This window comes from Salvelinus namaycush, chromosome 19 (assembly GCF_016432855.1).
Source record: "Salvelinus namaycush isolate Seneca chromosome 19, SaNama_1.0, whole genome shotgun sequence".
Lineage (NCBI taxonomy): Eukaryota > Metazoa > Chordata > Actinopteri > Salmoniformes > Salmonidae > Salvelinus > Salvelinus namaycush.
The window spans coordinates 20,795,364-20,812,882 of NC_052325.1; the positions used below are offsets into that span (position 1 = coordinate 20,795,364).

Below are 17,519 nucleotides of genomic sequence, written 5' to 3' on the forward strand. Positions count from 1 at the left end.
GCACATTGTAAATAGTATTGGAACTGACCATGTATATAGTATGCTTACTTACTTATTGTGTTCTTCTTATCTCTCGTTTTTTTCTACTATTACATTGTTTTTGATTATTGCATTGTTGGGTTTTGTTTTTGATTATTGCATTGTTGGGTTTTGTTTTTGATTATTGCATTGTTGGGTTTTGTTTTTGATTATTGCATTGTTGGGTTTTGTTTTTGATTATTGCATTGTTGGGTTTTGTTTTTGATTATTGCATTGTTGGGTTTTGTTTTTGATTATTGCATTGTTGGGTTTTGTTTTTGATTATTGCATTGTTGGGTTTTGTTTTTGATTATTGCATTGTTGGGTTTTGTTTTTGATTATTGCATTGTTGGGTTTTGTTTTTGATTATTGCATTGTTGGGTTTTGTTTTTGATTATTGCATTGTTGGGTTTTGTTTTTGATTATTGCATTGTTGGGTTTTGTTTTTGATTATTGCATTGTTGGGTTTTGTTTTTGATTATTGCATTGTTGGGTTTTGTTTTTGATTATTGCATTGTTGGGTTTTGTTTTTGATTATTGCATTGTTGGGTTTTGTTTTTGATTATTGCATTGTTGGGTTTTGTTTTTGATTATTGCATTGTTGGGTTTTGTTTTTGATTATTGCATTGTTGGGTTTTGTTTTTGATTATTGCATTGTTGTTGGGTTTTGTTTTGATTATTGCATTGTTGGGTTTTGTTTTTGATTATTGCATTGTTGGGTTTTGTTTTTGATTATTGCATTGTTGGGTTTTGTTTTTGATTATTGCATTGTTGGGTTTTGTTTTTGATTATTGCATTGTTGGGTTTTGTTTTTGATTATTGCATTGTTGGGTTTTGTTTTTGATTATTGCATTGTTGGGTTTTGTTTTTGATTATTGCATTGTTGGGTTTTGTTTTTGATTATTGCATTGTTGGGTTTTGTTTTTGATTATTGCATTGTTGGGTTTTGTTTTTGATTATTGCATTGTTGGGTTTTGTTTTTGATTATTGCATTGTTGGGTTTTGTTTTTGATTATTGCATTGTTGGGTTTTGTTTTTGATTATTGCATTGTTGGGTTTTGTTTTTGATTATTGCATTGTTGGGTTTTGTTTTTGATTATTGCATTATTGGGTTTTGTTTTTGATTATTGCATTGTTGGGTTTTGTTTTTGATTATTGCATTGTTGGGTTTTGTTTTTGATTATTGCATTATTGGGTTTTGTTTTTGATTATTGCATTGTTGGGTTTTGTTTTTGATTATTGCATTGTTGGGTTTTGTTTTTGATTATTGCATTATTGGGTTTTGTTTTTGATTATTGCATTGTTGGGTTTTGTTTTTGATTATTGCATTGTTGGGTTTTGTTTTTGATTATTGCATTGTTGGGTTTTGTTTTTGATTATTGCATTGTTGGGTTTTGTTTTTGATTATTGCATTGTTGGGTTTTGTTTTTGATTATTGCATTGTTGGGTTTTGTTTTTGATTATTGCATTGTTGGGTTTTGTTTTTGATTATTGCATTGTTGGGTTTTGTTTTTGATTATTGCATTGTTGGGTTTTGTTTTTGATTATTGCATTGTTGGGTTTTGTTTTTGATTATTGCATTGTTGGGTTTTGAGTTTGCAAGAAAGTAATTTCACTGTACTTGTGCGTGTGACATTAAAACGTTACACTTTTCTAAATGACAGAAAATAGAAAAGCTGGCATAATTTATTTTAACAATGGCACTTTATCATAAAGAAAATAATCAAGCAAGCATGAAATACCTCAAGATAACTGGTTTGACAAAAGGTAAAGAGACTTGCCCTTGATAATGACATTGAGATATGCTAGTACATTTACATAAAGAGATGGTGCACCTAATCATGTAAAAATACTCCCCTGAGGATCTTCCCACTGAGACCCCTGAGATTAAGGGTTAGAGGATCGGACTTTGCAGCCCACTCTGTGTGCATTTAAGGAAATAATAAATTACCTGTCAGACCAGTAGATGTAAGCTCCGAACACGGCCACGGAGAAGAGGTCTACGTTGGCCACTGACAGTACAATCTCCCTGCTCTCACCCGTCTCAAGGTTGATCCTCTCTATCTTGTCAGTGCGGGCGTCACACCAGTATAATCTATTTTCCTGCAAAGTTATGGGGTAAATTGGGTACATTTTATCCAAACAAAGGAAGATGAGGATAGGATGCTGTTATAAAACTGCTTTAGGATGGGGTGGATGGATAAGAGCAAATAGGACATAGATGGACCAGGAGGAAGCCCTGTACTGTACCTCATAGTCTATGGAGATCCCGTTGGGCCAGGCGATGCCAGTGTTGACCAGGGTGACCTGATCAGACCCATCTAGACGGGCTCTCCCTATGCAGGGGCTCTGGCCCCACTCTGTCCAGAACAGATACCTACCAGAGAGAGGGAGGGGGAGAGAGAGGGAGGGGGAGAGAGAGACAGATTGTAAATACAACCCATATTTATGTTTATTTATTTTCCCTTTTGTACTTTAACTATTTGCACATCGTTACAACACTGTACATAGCCATAATATGACATTTGTCTCTATTAATTTGAAACTTTTGTGAGTGTAATATTTACTGTACATTTTTTATTGTTAATTTCACTTTTGTTTATTATCTATTTTGCTTGCTTTGGCAATGTAAACATGTTTCCCATGCCAATAAGGCACTTTGAATTTCATTCGAGAGAGAGAGAGAGAGAGAGAGAGAGAGAGAGAGAGAGAGAGAGAGAGAGAGAGAGAGAGAGAGAGAGAGAGAGAGAGAGAGAGAGAGAGAGAGAGAGAGAGAGAGGCATAGTGGTCAACAGCAATATTATTGACATCTAACTGATTGGACAACATTAACAGATCTGAAAGGATACACAACATGTCTGATCTAATGTGATAAGGAGGTTATCAGAGGTTATGCAACTGAAATCATATAGTGTTACAATGTAGTTCACCTCAAAGCCTACTTCTATTGGGTCTAGAGAGGATACTGTGGTGTTACAGCCCTCTGTTTTCAGAAAATGGTTGAAATGTGAGCCTGTCACGAGCCTCCAGCTGTTCTTTCACGCAGTGTCAACAGTCGATCTCGGACCTTTAGTAGCAAACTGAAACGAATCATACTGTGACTGCACACAACACCTACAACTGCTAAACAACTTCACATAGGTCAGGCATGACAACAAACATCACTACAGGAGCTAGGAGCACATCGAAGCGTGTTTCTACTGGTCTGAGCATGTTTCTACTGGTCTGAGCTGGGGGGATTTCCTCCAAGGATTTATTTGTATTATTTATGAATAAATACAGTACCAGTCAAAAGTTTGGACACACCTACTCATTCAAGATTTTTTATATGTAGAATAATAGTGAAGACATCAAAACTATTAAATAACACATATGGAATCATGTGGTAACCAAAAAAGTGTTAAACAATCAAAACATATTTAATATTAGAAATTCTTCAAAGTAGCCACCCTTTGCCTTGATGACAGCTTTGCACACTCTTGGCATTCTCTCAACCAGCTTCACAAGGTTTTGTATTTGTATTTATTATGGATCCCCATTAGCTGCTTGCAAGGTAGCAGTTACTCTTCCTGGGGTAAAATAACATTTAGCAGTTTATACAATTTTAAAAACATAAAAATACATCCACAGATTCCACAACACACTGTGTGCCCTCAGGCCCCTACTCCACCACTACCACATATCTACAGCACAATTTCCATGTGTACGTGTGTGTAGTGAGTATGTTATCATGTGTGTGTGTGTGTGTAATCCATGTGTCTGTGCTTATGTTTTTGTTGCTTCACAGTCCCTGCTGTTCCATAAGGTGTATTTTTTATTTGTTTTTGAATGAAATCAAATTTTACTGCTTGGTTCAGTTACTTGATGTGGAATAGAGTTCCGTGTAGTCATGGCTCTATGTAGCACTGTACGCCTCCCATAGTCTGTTCTGGACTTGGGGACTGTGAAGAGACCTCTTGAGGCATGTCTTGTGGGGTATGCATGGGTGTCCGAGCTGTGCGCCAGTAGTTCAAACAGACAGCTCGATGCATTCAACATGTCAATACCTCTCGTAAATACAAGTAGTATTGAAGTCAATCTCTCTTCTACTTTTAGCCAGGAGAGATTGACATGCATATTACTAATATTAGTGCTCTGTGTACATCCAAGAGCCAGCCGTGCTGCCCTGTTCTGAGCCAGTTGCAATTTTCCTAAGTCCCTTTTTGTGGCACCTGACCACACGACTGAACAGTAGTCCAGGTGCGACAAAACTAGGGCCTGCAGGACCTGTCTTGTTGATAGTGCTGTTAAGAAGGTAGAGCAGCGCTTTATTATGGACATACTTCTCCACATCTTAGCTACTGTTGTATCAATATGTTTTGACCATGACAGTTTACAATCCAGGGTTACTCCAAGCAGTTTAGTCACCTCAACTTGCTCAATTTCCAGATTATTTATTACAATATTTAGTTGAGGTTTAGGGTTTAGTGAATGATTTGTCCCAAATACAATGCTTTTAGTTTCAGAAATATTTAAGACTAACTTATTCCTTTCCACCCACTCGTTAAGTGTTGCAGTCATTTATTTCACTGTTGAGTCATCCGCATAGATAGACACACTGGCTTTACTCAAAATGTAGGGGCTATTTGACCCAGAAGGAGAGTGTTGGAGTGATGCATCAGATGATCTGGTCTCCACAATCACCCGACCTCAACCCAATTGAGATGGTTTGGGATGAGTTGGACTGCAGATTGAAGGAAAAGCAGCCAAGTGCTCAGCATATGTGGGAACTCCTTTAAGACTGTTGGAAAAGCATTCCTCATGAAGCTGGTTGAGAGAATGCCAAGAGTGTTCAAAGCTATCATCAAGGCAAAGGGTGGCTACTTTGAAGAATCTTTTTGGTTACTACATGATTCCATATGTGTTATTTCATTTCATATTTCATAGTTTCGATGTCTTCACTATTATTCTACAATGGAGAAAATAGTAAAATCAAGAAAAAACCTTGAATGAGTAGGTATGTCCAAACTTTTCACTGGTAATGTATATACGTACAAAGTACATGGTTTCGGCTGTTTCAGCCACACCAGTTGCTGACAGGTGTATAAAATCGAGCACACAGCCATGCAATCTCCATAGACAAACATTGGCAGTAGAATGGCATTACTGAAGAGCTCAGTGACTTTCAACGTGGCACAGTCCTAAGATGCCACCTTTCCAGCAAGTCAGTTTGTCAAATGTATGCCCTGCTAGAGCTTCCCAGGTCAACTGTAAGTGATGTTATTGTGAAGTGGAAACTTCTAGTAGTAACAACGGCTCAGCCGCAAAGTGGTAGGCCATGCAAGCTCACAGAACAGGACCGCCGAGTGCTGAAGTGCTTAGCACGTAAAAATCGTCTGTCCACAGTTACAACACTGACCAGCTGTTCCGAAAACTTTACTTTACAGCATACAATGACATTCTAGACGATTTTGCACTTCCAACCATCACTTGCCTTCCCACCTTTGAGACAACAACTCCCATTGTTACAACGGAGACATAAGCATCTCGTCATTATATACAGATTTCTGCTTTCCATAAAGCCTACCAGCCATACAAACAGCCTTACCTCCCACTCCCAGGCGTCCGCAAGGTCTTAAAGTCAGCAGTATAATAGCACTAAACTACATTAGCCTTTTAATCGGGATTGGAATGATTTTAGTAGCCTATTTTAAATTGTTGGTGTTGATCTAGGGTATGCATACCCAATTGACGCCCCTGGCGCACATACAAACACGCATTCAAGCACGTACGCACACAGACACACAGACAAAAAAACAGACATACCCTTTCTGTGGATGAACAGCGATGGCTCTAGGTTGGTCAAGTCCCTCTGAGATGACTACACAACGGTAGGTACCACTAAGACGGGCAACCTCTATGAGGTTGAAACCATGGTCTGTCCAGTAAAGATTACCTGTGGGAGGAAGACAAATATACTGTTATCAGAGTACAAAGAACATTGTTACTCTTACTCATCAGAAACTAAGGAGATAATCACAACACGAACGTGTAACTTTAAAGCACAGACTTGTGCTTGCATCATTTATCCCAATGGCTATCTTTCAATTTTATTTGAATATTTTTTATGTATACCTTTATTTATACAGGTTAGTCTCATGAGATAAAATCTTGGGGGGGGGGGGGTATATCCACATAGTAAGAACCCATTTTTTACATTTTACAGAAGACAATACTGACCAGCAATCCAGTCCACTGCGATGCCCTCTACCCTGCTAATGCCCGTAGTAATGATGTCCTCCCTCCAGGTCTGATCCCTCTTGGCTCTGGAGATTGTGTTCAGGCCCATGTCTGTCCAGTACACTGTGTCATTACCTGTGGATAGGCAGGAAACAAAGTAAGGAAAAAAAATTGCACACTCGTAATATTCTATATACATTTCTGTGTAGACTGCAAACTTGGTATTCTTTAGTAGTCTTGGTATTCCTAGAGTGTGGAACTGATCATTTTGTACTACTGTGGAAAAGGTAGGTACATTACATAGCCTCCTTCTTAACATACCAGTTTTTTATGGAACATTCTTTAACTCTTCATGGAGCAATCTTTTATTATTATGATGATATAAAGTATGATAGTTGTTACCGTATCCGTACATCCATTCAGACCTAATTTCCAGTGGTGGAAAAAGTACCCAATTGTCATACATATATAGAAAAAGTAAAGAAACCTTAACAGGAAATAACTCAAGTGAAAGTGAAAGACACCCAGTAAAATACTACTCTTAAAATATTAGGTTTAAAATTTACTTAAGTATCAAAAGAAAAATGTAATTTCTAAAATATACAGTTGTAGTCGGAAGTTTACATACACATTAGCCAAATACATTTAAACTCCTGACATTTAATACTAGTAAAAATGTCCTGTCTTAGGTCAGTTAGGATCACCGCTTTATTTTAAGAATGTGAAATGTCAGAATAATAGTAGAGAAAATTATTTATTTTAGCTTTTATTTCTTTCATCACCTTCCCAGTGGGTAAGAAGTTTACATACACTAAATAAGTATTTGGTAGCATTGCCTTTAAATTGTTTAACTTGGGTCAAACGTTTCGGGTAGCCTTCCACAAGCTTCCCACAATAAGTTGGGTGAATTTTGGCCCATTCCTCCTGACAGAGCTGCTGTAACTGAGTCAGGTCTGTAGGCCACTTTGCTCGCACACGCTTTTTCAGTTCTGCCCACAAATTTTCTATGGGATTGAGGTCAGGGCTTTGTGATGGCCACTCCAATACCTTGACTTTGTTGTCCTTAAGCCATTTTGCAACAACTTTGGTAGTATGCTTGGGGTCATTGTCCATTTGGAAGACCCATTTGCGACCAAGCTTTAACTTCCTGACTTATGTCTTGAGATGTTGCTTCAATATATCCACATAATTTTCATTCTCATGATGCCATCTATTTTGTGAAGTGCACCAGTCCCTCGTGCAGCAAAGCACCTCCACAACATGATGCTGCCACCCCCGTGCTTCACGGTTGGGATGGTGTTCTTCGGCTTGCAAGCATCCCCCTTTTTCCTCCAAACATAACGATGGTCATTATGGCCAAACAGTTCTATTTTTGTTTCATCAGACCAGAGGACATTTCTCCAAAAAGTACGATCTTTGTCCCCATGTGCAGTTGCAAATTGTAGTCTGACTTTTTTTATGGCGGTTTTGGAGCCGTGGCTTCTTCCTTGCTGAGCGGCCTTTCAGGTTATGTCGATATAGGACTAATTTTACTGTGGATATAGATACTTTTGTACTTGTTTCCTCCAGCATCTTCACAAGGTCCTTTGCTGTTGTTCTGCGATTGATTTGCACTTTTCACACCAAAGTACGGTCATCTCTAGGAGACAGAACGCATCTCCTTCCTGAGCTGTATGACGGCTGCGTGGTCCCATGGTGTTTATACTTGGGTACTATTGTTTGTACAGATGAACATGGTACCTTCAGGCATTTGGAAATTGCTCCCAAGGATGAACCAGACTTGTGGAGGTCTACAATTTTTTTCCTGCGGTCTTGGCCGATTTCTTTTTATTTTCCCATGTTGTCAAGCAAAGAGGCACTGAGTTTGAAGGTAGACCTTGAAGTACATCCACATGTACACCTCCAATTGACTCAAATGATGTCAATTAGCCTTTCAGAAGCTTCTAAAGCCTTGACATCATTTTCTGGAATTTTCCAAGCTGTTTAAAGGCACAGTCAACTTCTGACCCACTGGAATTATGATACAGCGAATTATAAGTGAAATAATCTATCTGTAAACAATTGTTGGAAAAATGACCTGTGTCAGGCACAAAGTAGATGTCCTAACCGACTTGCCAAAACTATGATTTGTTATTAACAAGAAATTTGTGGAGTGGTTGAAATACAAGTTTTAATGACTCTAACCTAAGTGTATGTAAACTTATGACTTCAATTGTACTTAAGTATCAAATGTAAAAGAAAAAGTATGAATCATTTCAAATTCCTTATAATAAGCAAACCAGAAGGCGTGATTTTTTTTAAATTCTTTTTTTACAGAGCCAGGGGCACACTTAAAAACTCAGACATAAGTGAGTCTGCCAGATCAGAGACAGTAATCTAAATCAAATACAATATTATTGGGCACATACACATGGTTAGCAGATGTTATTGCGAGTGTTGCGAAATGCTTGTGCTTGTAGTTCCGACAGTGCAGTAATATCTAACAAGTAATCGAACAATTCCACAACAACTACCTAATACATACAAATCTAAGTAAAAGAATGGAATACGAATAAGTACATACAAATATATGTATGAGCAATGACCGAGCGGCATAGGGAAGATGCAATAGATGGTATAAAATTCAGTATATACATACGGGATGAGTAATGCCAGATATATGATCATCATTATTAAAGTGGCATTAATAAAGTCACTAGTGATCCATTTGTTAGAGTGGCCAATGATTTAAAGTCTGTATGTAGGCAGTTATTGATGGCTGTCTACCAGTCTGATCGCCTTGAGATAGAAGCTATTTTTCAGTCTCTTTGATGCACCTGTACTGACCTCGCCTTCTGGATGGTAGTAGGGTGAACAGGCAGTGGCGCGGGTGGTTGTTGTCCTTGATTAAAGTTTTGGCCTTCCTGTGACATCGGGTGCTGTAGGTGTCCTGGAGGGCGGGTAGTGATGTGTTGTGCAGACCGCACCGCCCTCTGGAGAGCCTTGCGGTTGTGGGCAGTGCAGTTGCTGTACCAGCCGGTGATACAGCCCGACAGGATGCTCTCAATTGTGCATCTGTAAAAGTTTGTGAGGGTTTTAGGTGACAAGTCAAATTTCTTCAGCCTCCTGAGGTTGAAGAGGCGCTGTTGCGTCTTCTTCCCCACACTGTCTGTGTGGGTGGACCATTTGAGTTTGTCTGTGAATTGTACGCCGAGGAACTTAGAACTTTCCACCTTCTCCGCTGCTGTCCCGTTGATGTTGATAGGGGGGGTGCTCCCTCTGCTGTTTCCTGAAGTCCACAATCATCTCCTTTGTTTTGTTGGTGTTGAGTGAGAGGTTGTTTTTCTGGCACCACACTATTGGTCACCTCACCTCCTCTCTATAGGCTGTCTCGTCCTTGTTAGTGATCAAGCCAGCTACTGTTGTGTCATCTGCAAAATTCAAGTTGGAGGCGTGCATGGCCACGCAGTCATGGGTGAACAGGGAATACAGGAAGGGGGTTGAGTATGCACCCTTGTGGGGTCCCAGTGTTGAAGATCAGGGAAGTGATTGTCTGTAGACAATCAAGTGATTGTTTGTTGACCCTGCCACATACGTCTAGTGTCTGAGCCTTTGAATTGCGACTCCACTTTGTCCCTATACTGATTTTTTGCTTGTTTGAATGCCTTGCGGAGGAAATAACTGCACTGTTTGTATTTTCTCCATATTCCAAGTCATCTTTCCATGGTTAAATGCGGTGGATCGCGCTTTCAGTTTTGCATGAATGCCGCCATCTATACACAGTTTCTGGTTAGGGTTGTTTTTAAAAGTCACAGTGGGTTCAACATCTCATTTGCACTTCCTTATTAACTCACTCACCGAATCAGCGTATAAATCTATATTATTCTCTGAGGCTACACGAAACATGTCCGAGTCCGTGTGATCAAAATAATGGAATCCGATTGGTCAGACCAGAGTTGAATGGTACTTGTCACGGCTACATCCTGTTTGAATTCTTGCCTATAGGAGGGGAGAACAAAATGGAGTCGTGGTCAGATTTGCCAAACGGAGGGCGGGGGAGGGCCTTGTATGAATCGCAAAAGTTATAGTAGCAGTGATCCAGTGTTTTGCCAGCCCGGGTACTACAATAAATATTTTGATAGAATTTAGGTAGCCTTGTTCTCAAATTTGCTTAGTTAAAATCCCCAGCTACAATAACTGCAGACTCCGGATACATGGTTTCCAGTTTGCATAGCTTCCAATGGAGTTCCTTGAGGGCTGTTGTGGTGTCAGCTTGAGGGGGGATGTACTTGGCTGTGACAATAACCAACAATAATTATCTTGGGAGATAATGCGGACGGCATTTGATTGTGAGGAATTCTAGGTCAGGTGAACAAAAGGACTTGAGTTCCTGGATGTTGTTACAATTACACCATGAGCCGTTAATCATGACACATACACCCCCCGCCCTTCTTCTTCCCGGAGAGATGTTAATTCCTGTCGGCGCAACGCACAAAGAATCCTGGTGGCTGTACCGACAGCATGTCCCCAGAGAGCCATGTTTCCGTGAAACAGAGTATGTTACAATCCCGGATGTCTCTCTGGAAAGCAAACCTTGCCCTAATTACATCTACCTTGTTATCTAGAGACTGGACATTAGCGAGTAATATACTCGGAAGCGGTGGGTGGTGTGCGCGCCTACGAAGTCTGACCAGAAGACCACTCCGTCTACCTCTTCTGCGGCGTTGTTGTTTTGGGTCAGCCTCTGGAATCAGTTTGAATGCCTTGGGTGGTTTGAACAAAGGATCTGCTTTGGGAAAGTCGTATTCCTGGTCGTAGTACTGGTAAGTTGACGTCGCTCTGATATCCAATAGTTCTTCCTGGCTGTATGTAATAACACTTAAGATTTTCTGGGCTAACAATGTGAGAAATAATACATAAAAAAATAAAATACTACATAGTTTCCTAAGGACTAGAGCGAGGCAACCCTCTCTGTCAGCACCATCTTGAAGTAAGGATAATTCTATTAAGTGTGTGAATTGGACCATTTTCCTGCCCTGCTAAGCATTCAAAATGTGATGAGTACTTTTGGGTGTCAGGGAAAATGTATTGAGTAAAAAGTACATTATTTTTTTTTTAAATGTAGTGGACTAAAACTAAAAGTTGTCAAAAATATAAATAGTAAAGTAAAGTACAGATACCCCAAAAAACTATTAAAGTGGAACTGACAGCACACTTTGATATGATCATTTTCACGTTTTCATAAATTCATAGAATGTTTGGGAATGAGGTAGAGTAAGGCATTTGGGAAAATTCTAGAGCAATAGAGTGGGAAAGCAGCCATGCGTTTGGACAACAGACGCTGCAGTAAATAAAATATAATAAACACAGACCTTAGTCTACACAGACCGGTGCGCCATAGCCAATCAGAGCTACAGTAGGCCTTTATGCAAATAAGCCATTTGCCACACGGGCTTGCCATCATTCACTTTGAACTGGAGTGTGTGTTTACAGGCAGTAGCAACAGCACGACTTTAGATCATTAGAAAGCATTCGCCACAAGCCACAAAATACACCCGAATGGATCTCTGCAAATATGTAAATACCATGGGGAGTCCACTTACATTTGGGCACTTTACAGTCCTATTGGTCACACAACCATGTGAGGTAGGCTCTCTCTCCCTCAGTCATGCATATCAACAACTATTGCTAGCCAGAGCGAGATGAGCTAACACCTAATGAGGGAACTTTAGATAAACCCTCTCAAACTTTTTCAGCTAGATGGCTGTCAAAATTGCACTGACAAACAATGGGGAATAGTAGCCTGCTCATCCTTCTCCATCTTGCCTGCCAATGCATGCTTGACCCAACTGAATTTTTTCTTTATTTTACCTTTATTCAACTAGGCAAGTCAGTTAAGAACAAATTCTTATTTTCAATGAGAACCTAGGAACAGTGGGTTAACTGCCTTGTTCAGGGGTGGAACAACAGATTTTTACCTTGTCAGCTCAAGGATTCGATATTGCAACCTTTCGGTTACTAGTCCAACGCTCTAACCACTAGGCTACCTGCCGCCCCAATTGCCTACCAGCCCATTTGATCGACGGCAAATACATTTGATTGACATCTAAGGGTGCGTACTTAAATTGCCTGTTCGATTGTCTGTTAGTAAATTCAGAGTGTTTCACTCTCCTAGCATTGAGCGCACACTGCACTATTGACACTGGGTGCATTTATAAATTCACTCTGGCTATTTACTCTGATTTCAGAGCACTCTTGTCTGAGTGTGCAAGAGCACAGAATTACAGGAATTTAGGAATATGACCGGTGTCAGTAAACGTCGCCCAAAAAAACATAATTAAGTTGTTGCCGGCAGCACAGTTACCATCTCAATGCTCTAGATAACGTGAGCACAGCCTAACAAGCTCTGCTAGGGTGAGTAAAATGATCAGAGTGAGGTGTTCTCTCATTTATGTCTGCAAGTAGCTAGCAAGTGGCAACAATTTCATTACATTTACTGACACCTGTCATATTCAGCAGGTGTTGCATGTTTGTAAATTCATCCGTTATTCTGTGCTCTGGCACACTCAGACGAGGGTGCTCTGAAGTCGGAGTAGATAGCCAGAGAGAATTTACGAATGCAAGAGATATGCTAAGTGGATAACAGTCATTCAAGTTCAGTTTAGCTAGCTAGCTAGCAAAGAAATTCACTTTTATTGGTAACTAACCAAATGACACCTGGATTTCTAGCTGTAGCCACTGAAAAATTATATGAGGGGAAGAAGTTTGTCTCTCACCCACTCCTCCAATGACATGACATCCTCCCAGCAGCTAAATAGCTAGCTACATAAATAGATACGCTAGCCTATTAGCCACATTATGATTGACTTGTGATCATTGCCCTTGCTAGTTTGATTGTATTGACATTCCCAGACATTATGTTCGTCCGTTTTTGTCCAAAACTTTAAGTCATTGAAACGGAAACAGTGCATTCCGAATTCGTGGAGGCAGGAAACAATGTACCAGGCCAGTTGTGATTTACAACCTGATAGCAATATTTTTTGGACTGGTGAATTATATGAATCATGCATTGAACTGCATCCATCTATTCTGCCAACAATGCCTTAATGTACATCATGTGATATTTTGTCAAATATAACATTTTTAAAACCTCTAACGAAGTTGGTTTTGTAGCATAAACTGGGAATTTTATATTTTTGACTGTTACACTGCATAACCAAAAGTATGTGGAAACCTGCTCATCAAACATGTGTGGCCCACCACTTCACAGCTGAGCAGTTGTTGCTCCAAGACGTTTCCACTTCACAATACAGCACACAGTTGACCGGGGCAGCTCTAGCAGTGCAGAAATTTGACAAACTGACTTGTTGACGGAGCCAAGTTGAAAATCACTGAGATCTTCAGTAAGGCCATTCTACTACCAATGTTTGTCTATGGAGATTGCATGGCTGTGTAGTCGATTTTATACACCTGTAAGCAACAGGTTTGGCTGAAATAGCCAAATCCAATAATTTGAAGTGGTGTCCGCAAACTTTGTATATAGAGTGTATTATGATTGCCTGTTTGTTGCATATTTGCAAAGTAGTTAAAACGCTGTCAGTTCCACTTTAAGTAGTACTTTAAAGTATTTTAACTTAAGTACTTTACACGACTGCTTATTTCTTTGTTGACATGCAATACCGGGAAATGAAAAGGCTATTGTATACCAGGTTTTATTGGAAAATAAATTGCATATGCAAAGCATAGTATCTAAATGGCTAACTCTATTTCATATCTGACAGGATGAAATTGCCATTCGTTTCCAAGTCCAGCCTTAAAGCCTTAAGTACATTTCGGTATTTGCCTGTCTGTACAGTGGGCCCAGGTTGTCGGGAGGATAGGCAGAATCATATGTTGATTTGCCCCTTCCTGTTTACACAGAATTCACACTCTGTTAACACATATCTTACATGTGACATGTTCCAGCTGGAAGGCTTTCATATTTTTTTTGCACCAATGATCTACCTCATAATGACATGAAAATAGTATGTGTGAGCTATCCACTGCTGCTGCTGGCTGACTCTGAGTTTAGCTAGACGTTTGCATGTTCACCTGTATAACAGCAACAAAGAGGAGGGAAACCAAGACCCTATACATACCCACCCAGCCTGCTATCTGCTAATTTTAGCTCCGGGTTTAATCTTTGATCTTTTTTTTGTTGCTTTAGACTAGTTTCCTAATTTCCTATTCTTCTCTTTGGGTAGTGTGTGTGGTAAGTCCTGCCTTGCAATTATACAGTATGTTGTGCCATACCTTCATCCTAATCTAACAAATGTGGTCTGATGACAACTCTCCTCTCCACCCTTATCTCCAATTCATGGGATATATTTGTAAACAAAGGATTTCTGTAACACTTGTGTGTGTGTGTGTGTGTGTGTGTGTGTGTGTGTGTGTGTGTGTGTGTGTGTGTGTGTGTGTGTGTGTGTGTGTGTGTGTGTGTGTGTGTTAGATAAACCTTATCTTTCCCGGTGTGCCTATATGGTTGTTTGTTATCATTTGGCCTCGTGGCTCAACTAGCCCTTAGTTTATTCATAGCATTCGTAACTGAAATTAATCCACCACATTTAGAACATGAATTACGCAAGACAAAACCCCTTTTTATAACAAATGCCAGCATAGGCCATTGGGTTTATGTATTATAATGTCCATGTTACCTTCATTTGATACACTATCTGGGGAATTGCTTCATGACAGGCCTGGTTCAAGGCATGTGGAGAAATGGTTGGTGTTTCTCATGCTGCGTCTCTAGTAACGTGGACGTATTACTCTTTCATCTCTGCAGAACTCAACAGCACCACTAACCATTATTCAACAGGGTTAGAGAGCATACTACAATACAGCTCTTTCTCTCCTTCTTTCTGTCTCTTTCTTTCTATCTCTCTCTCTCTCTTTCTCCCTCTCTCTTGACATTTTTCTCTTGAATACAAACTACCAATTGGAGTATGATTCATGTATGCTGTGGAAGACATCATCAAATCAATGAACTGTAGGTTTAACTGTTGACTGAGGAGATGAGTGCAGTAAATGACAGTGTCCTGCTAGTCCTGGTCCCCACTCTTAATTATTATGATTTATAAGCCAAAACAGATCTTTGATCAACCTTCCTACTCTGAGATGCCCATCACTGGCCCTGGTGGTATCTACCTGCATGGAAGTCCACCCCCACAGCGAACAGGGTCCCAGTGATGGGCATCAGAGCCTCCATGTTGTCATTGGGGTCCAAGGCAATCCCTCTGATCCCCTCATGGATGGAGTACATCAGAAATGACTCAATGCCTACAGGGTACAACAGGGATTACTTAACTGTTAGTCTCTTGTGACAGACTGTTAACATAAATGTTAACGGCACTCACACAAGATTTGGTTCTGAAGTTCAAGATTAACATACTGTAAGTTAAGTTAATATGCAGAGAGTACATTTACCCCAGTGAAATGTAGTATGTTTTAAATTATTACAGAGGTTTCTATAGTGCTACTTAGCAACAGTCAATTTGCGAATCAGACTTGTTGTCTTACCCTCACAGGACATGCGGTCGGTGCGCAGGTTGTAGCCCACAGTACAGGAGCAGCTACGGGTGTTCTCTGATGTGGGGAAGCAGAGCTGGGAGCAACCTCCATTGTTCACCTGACACGGGTTCCTTCCTGGAAAGGACATGGTGAATAGTATATTAGTAAGGAGACAGGATACCATTATGTTAGCTTCATGGACATCTTTACTAAGATATGATCTGATATGTTATGCAGAGCGCTATAGGTACTGTAGTACATCGTAGCGTCACATTTATGAATGTCAGCAGATGGGATTGAAAAGTGAAAAGTGCATAATTAAATGTGTGTGTGCCTGTGTGTGTGTGTGTGTGCGTGTGCGGGTTCCTCACCTCTCTGTCCCTCCCTGTCATAGACCTTCATGTACACCACTCCGCTGGTCTTATTCCTCAGGACCACAGGAGTCCGTCCGTCTCTCTTGTTCACAGTCCCCAGTTGGGCTGAATCATCATCTGCCCACCACAATTTGTTACCTGAAAAAAGGAAATGTCCTTAAAAACCACATTATCTACCAACTTTTGCTGTCTGAAGAGTTTTTTTGTTATGTACCTTTATTTATCCAAAAAGTCCCATTGAGGTCAACTTGACTTCTTTTGCAAGGGAGACCTGGTCATATACAGTTGAAGTCGGAAGTTTACATACACTTAGGTTGGAGTCATTAAAACTATTTTTTTAACCACTCCACAAATGTCTTGTTAACAAACTATAGTTTTGGTAAGTCAGTTAGAACTTCTACTTTAGGCATGAAACAAGTCATTTTTCCAACAATTGTTTACAGACAGATTATTTCACTTATAATTCACTGTATCACAAGTCCAGTGGGTCAGAAGTTTACATACACTAAGTTGACTGTGCCTTTAAACAGCTGGGAAAATTCCAGAAAATTATGTCATGGCTTTAGAAGCTTCTGAAAGGCTAATTGACATCAATTGTACCTGTGGATGTACTTCAAGGCCTACCTTCAAACTCAGTGCCTCTTTGCTTGACATCATGGGAAAAGACTGCAGAAAAACAATTGTAGACCTCCACAAGTCTGGTTCATCCTTGGGAGCAATTTCCAAATGCCTGAAGGTACCACGTTCATCTGTACAAACAATAGTACGCAAGTATAAACACCATGGGACCACGCAGCCGTCATACCGCTCAGGAAGGAGACGCGTTCTGTCTCCTAGAGATAAACGTACTTTGGTGTGAAAAGTTCAAATCAATCCCAGAACAACAGCAAAGGACCTTGTGAAGATGCTGGAGAAAAAAGGTACAAAAGTATCTCTATCCACAGTAAAACGAGTCCTATATCGACATAACCTGTAAGGCCGCTCAGCAAGGAAGAAGCCACTGCTCCAAAACCGCAATAAAAAAGCCAGACTACAGTTTGCAACTGCACATGGGGAGAAAGATCATACTTTTTGGAGAAATGTCCTCTGGTCTGATGAAACAAAAATAGAACCGTTTGGCAATAATGACCATCGTTATGTTTGGAGGAAAAAGGGGGGGGGCTTGCAAGCCGAAGAACACCATCCGTGAAGCACGGGGGTGGCAGCATCATGTTGTGGGGGTGCTTTGTTGCAGAAGGGACTGGTGCACTTCACAAAATAGATGGCATCACGAGGATGGAAAATTATGTGGATATATTGAAGCAACATCTCAAGACATAAGTCAGGAAGTTAAAGCTCGGTCGCAAATGGGTCTTCCAAATGGACAATGACTGTCACGCCCTG

The 17,519-nt window shown here is 40.2% G+C and overlaps 1 protein-coding gene across 1 annotated transcript in view; it reads right to left on the reverse strand.

Annotated features, from left to right (window-relative positions):
* Positions 1-17,519, reverse strand: part of LOC120063930 (low-density lipoprotein receptor-related protein 1B-like) — a 345,986-nt gene that overhangs the window by 142,329 nt on the left and 186,138 nt on the right. The window contains 7 exon segments of the mRNA XM_039014240.1: positions 1,970-2,121; positions 2,269-2,395; positions 5,824-5,953; positions 6,238-6,372; positions 15,400-15,531; positions 15,772-15,897; positions 16,134-16,274. Coding sequence (XP_038870168.1) covers positions 1,970-2,121; positions 2,269-2,395; positions 5,824-5,953; positions 6,238-6,372; positions 15,400-15,531; positions 15,772-15,897; positions 16,134-16,274 — 943 coding nt within the window.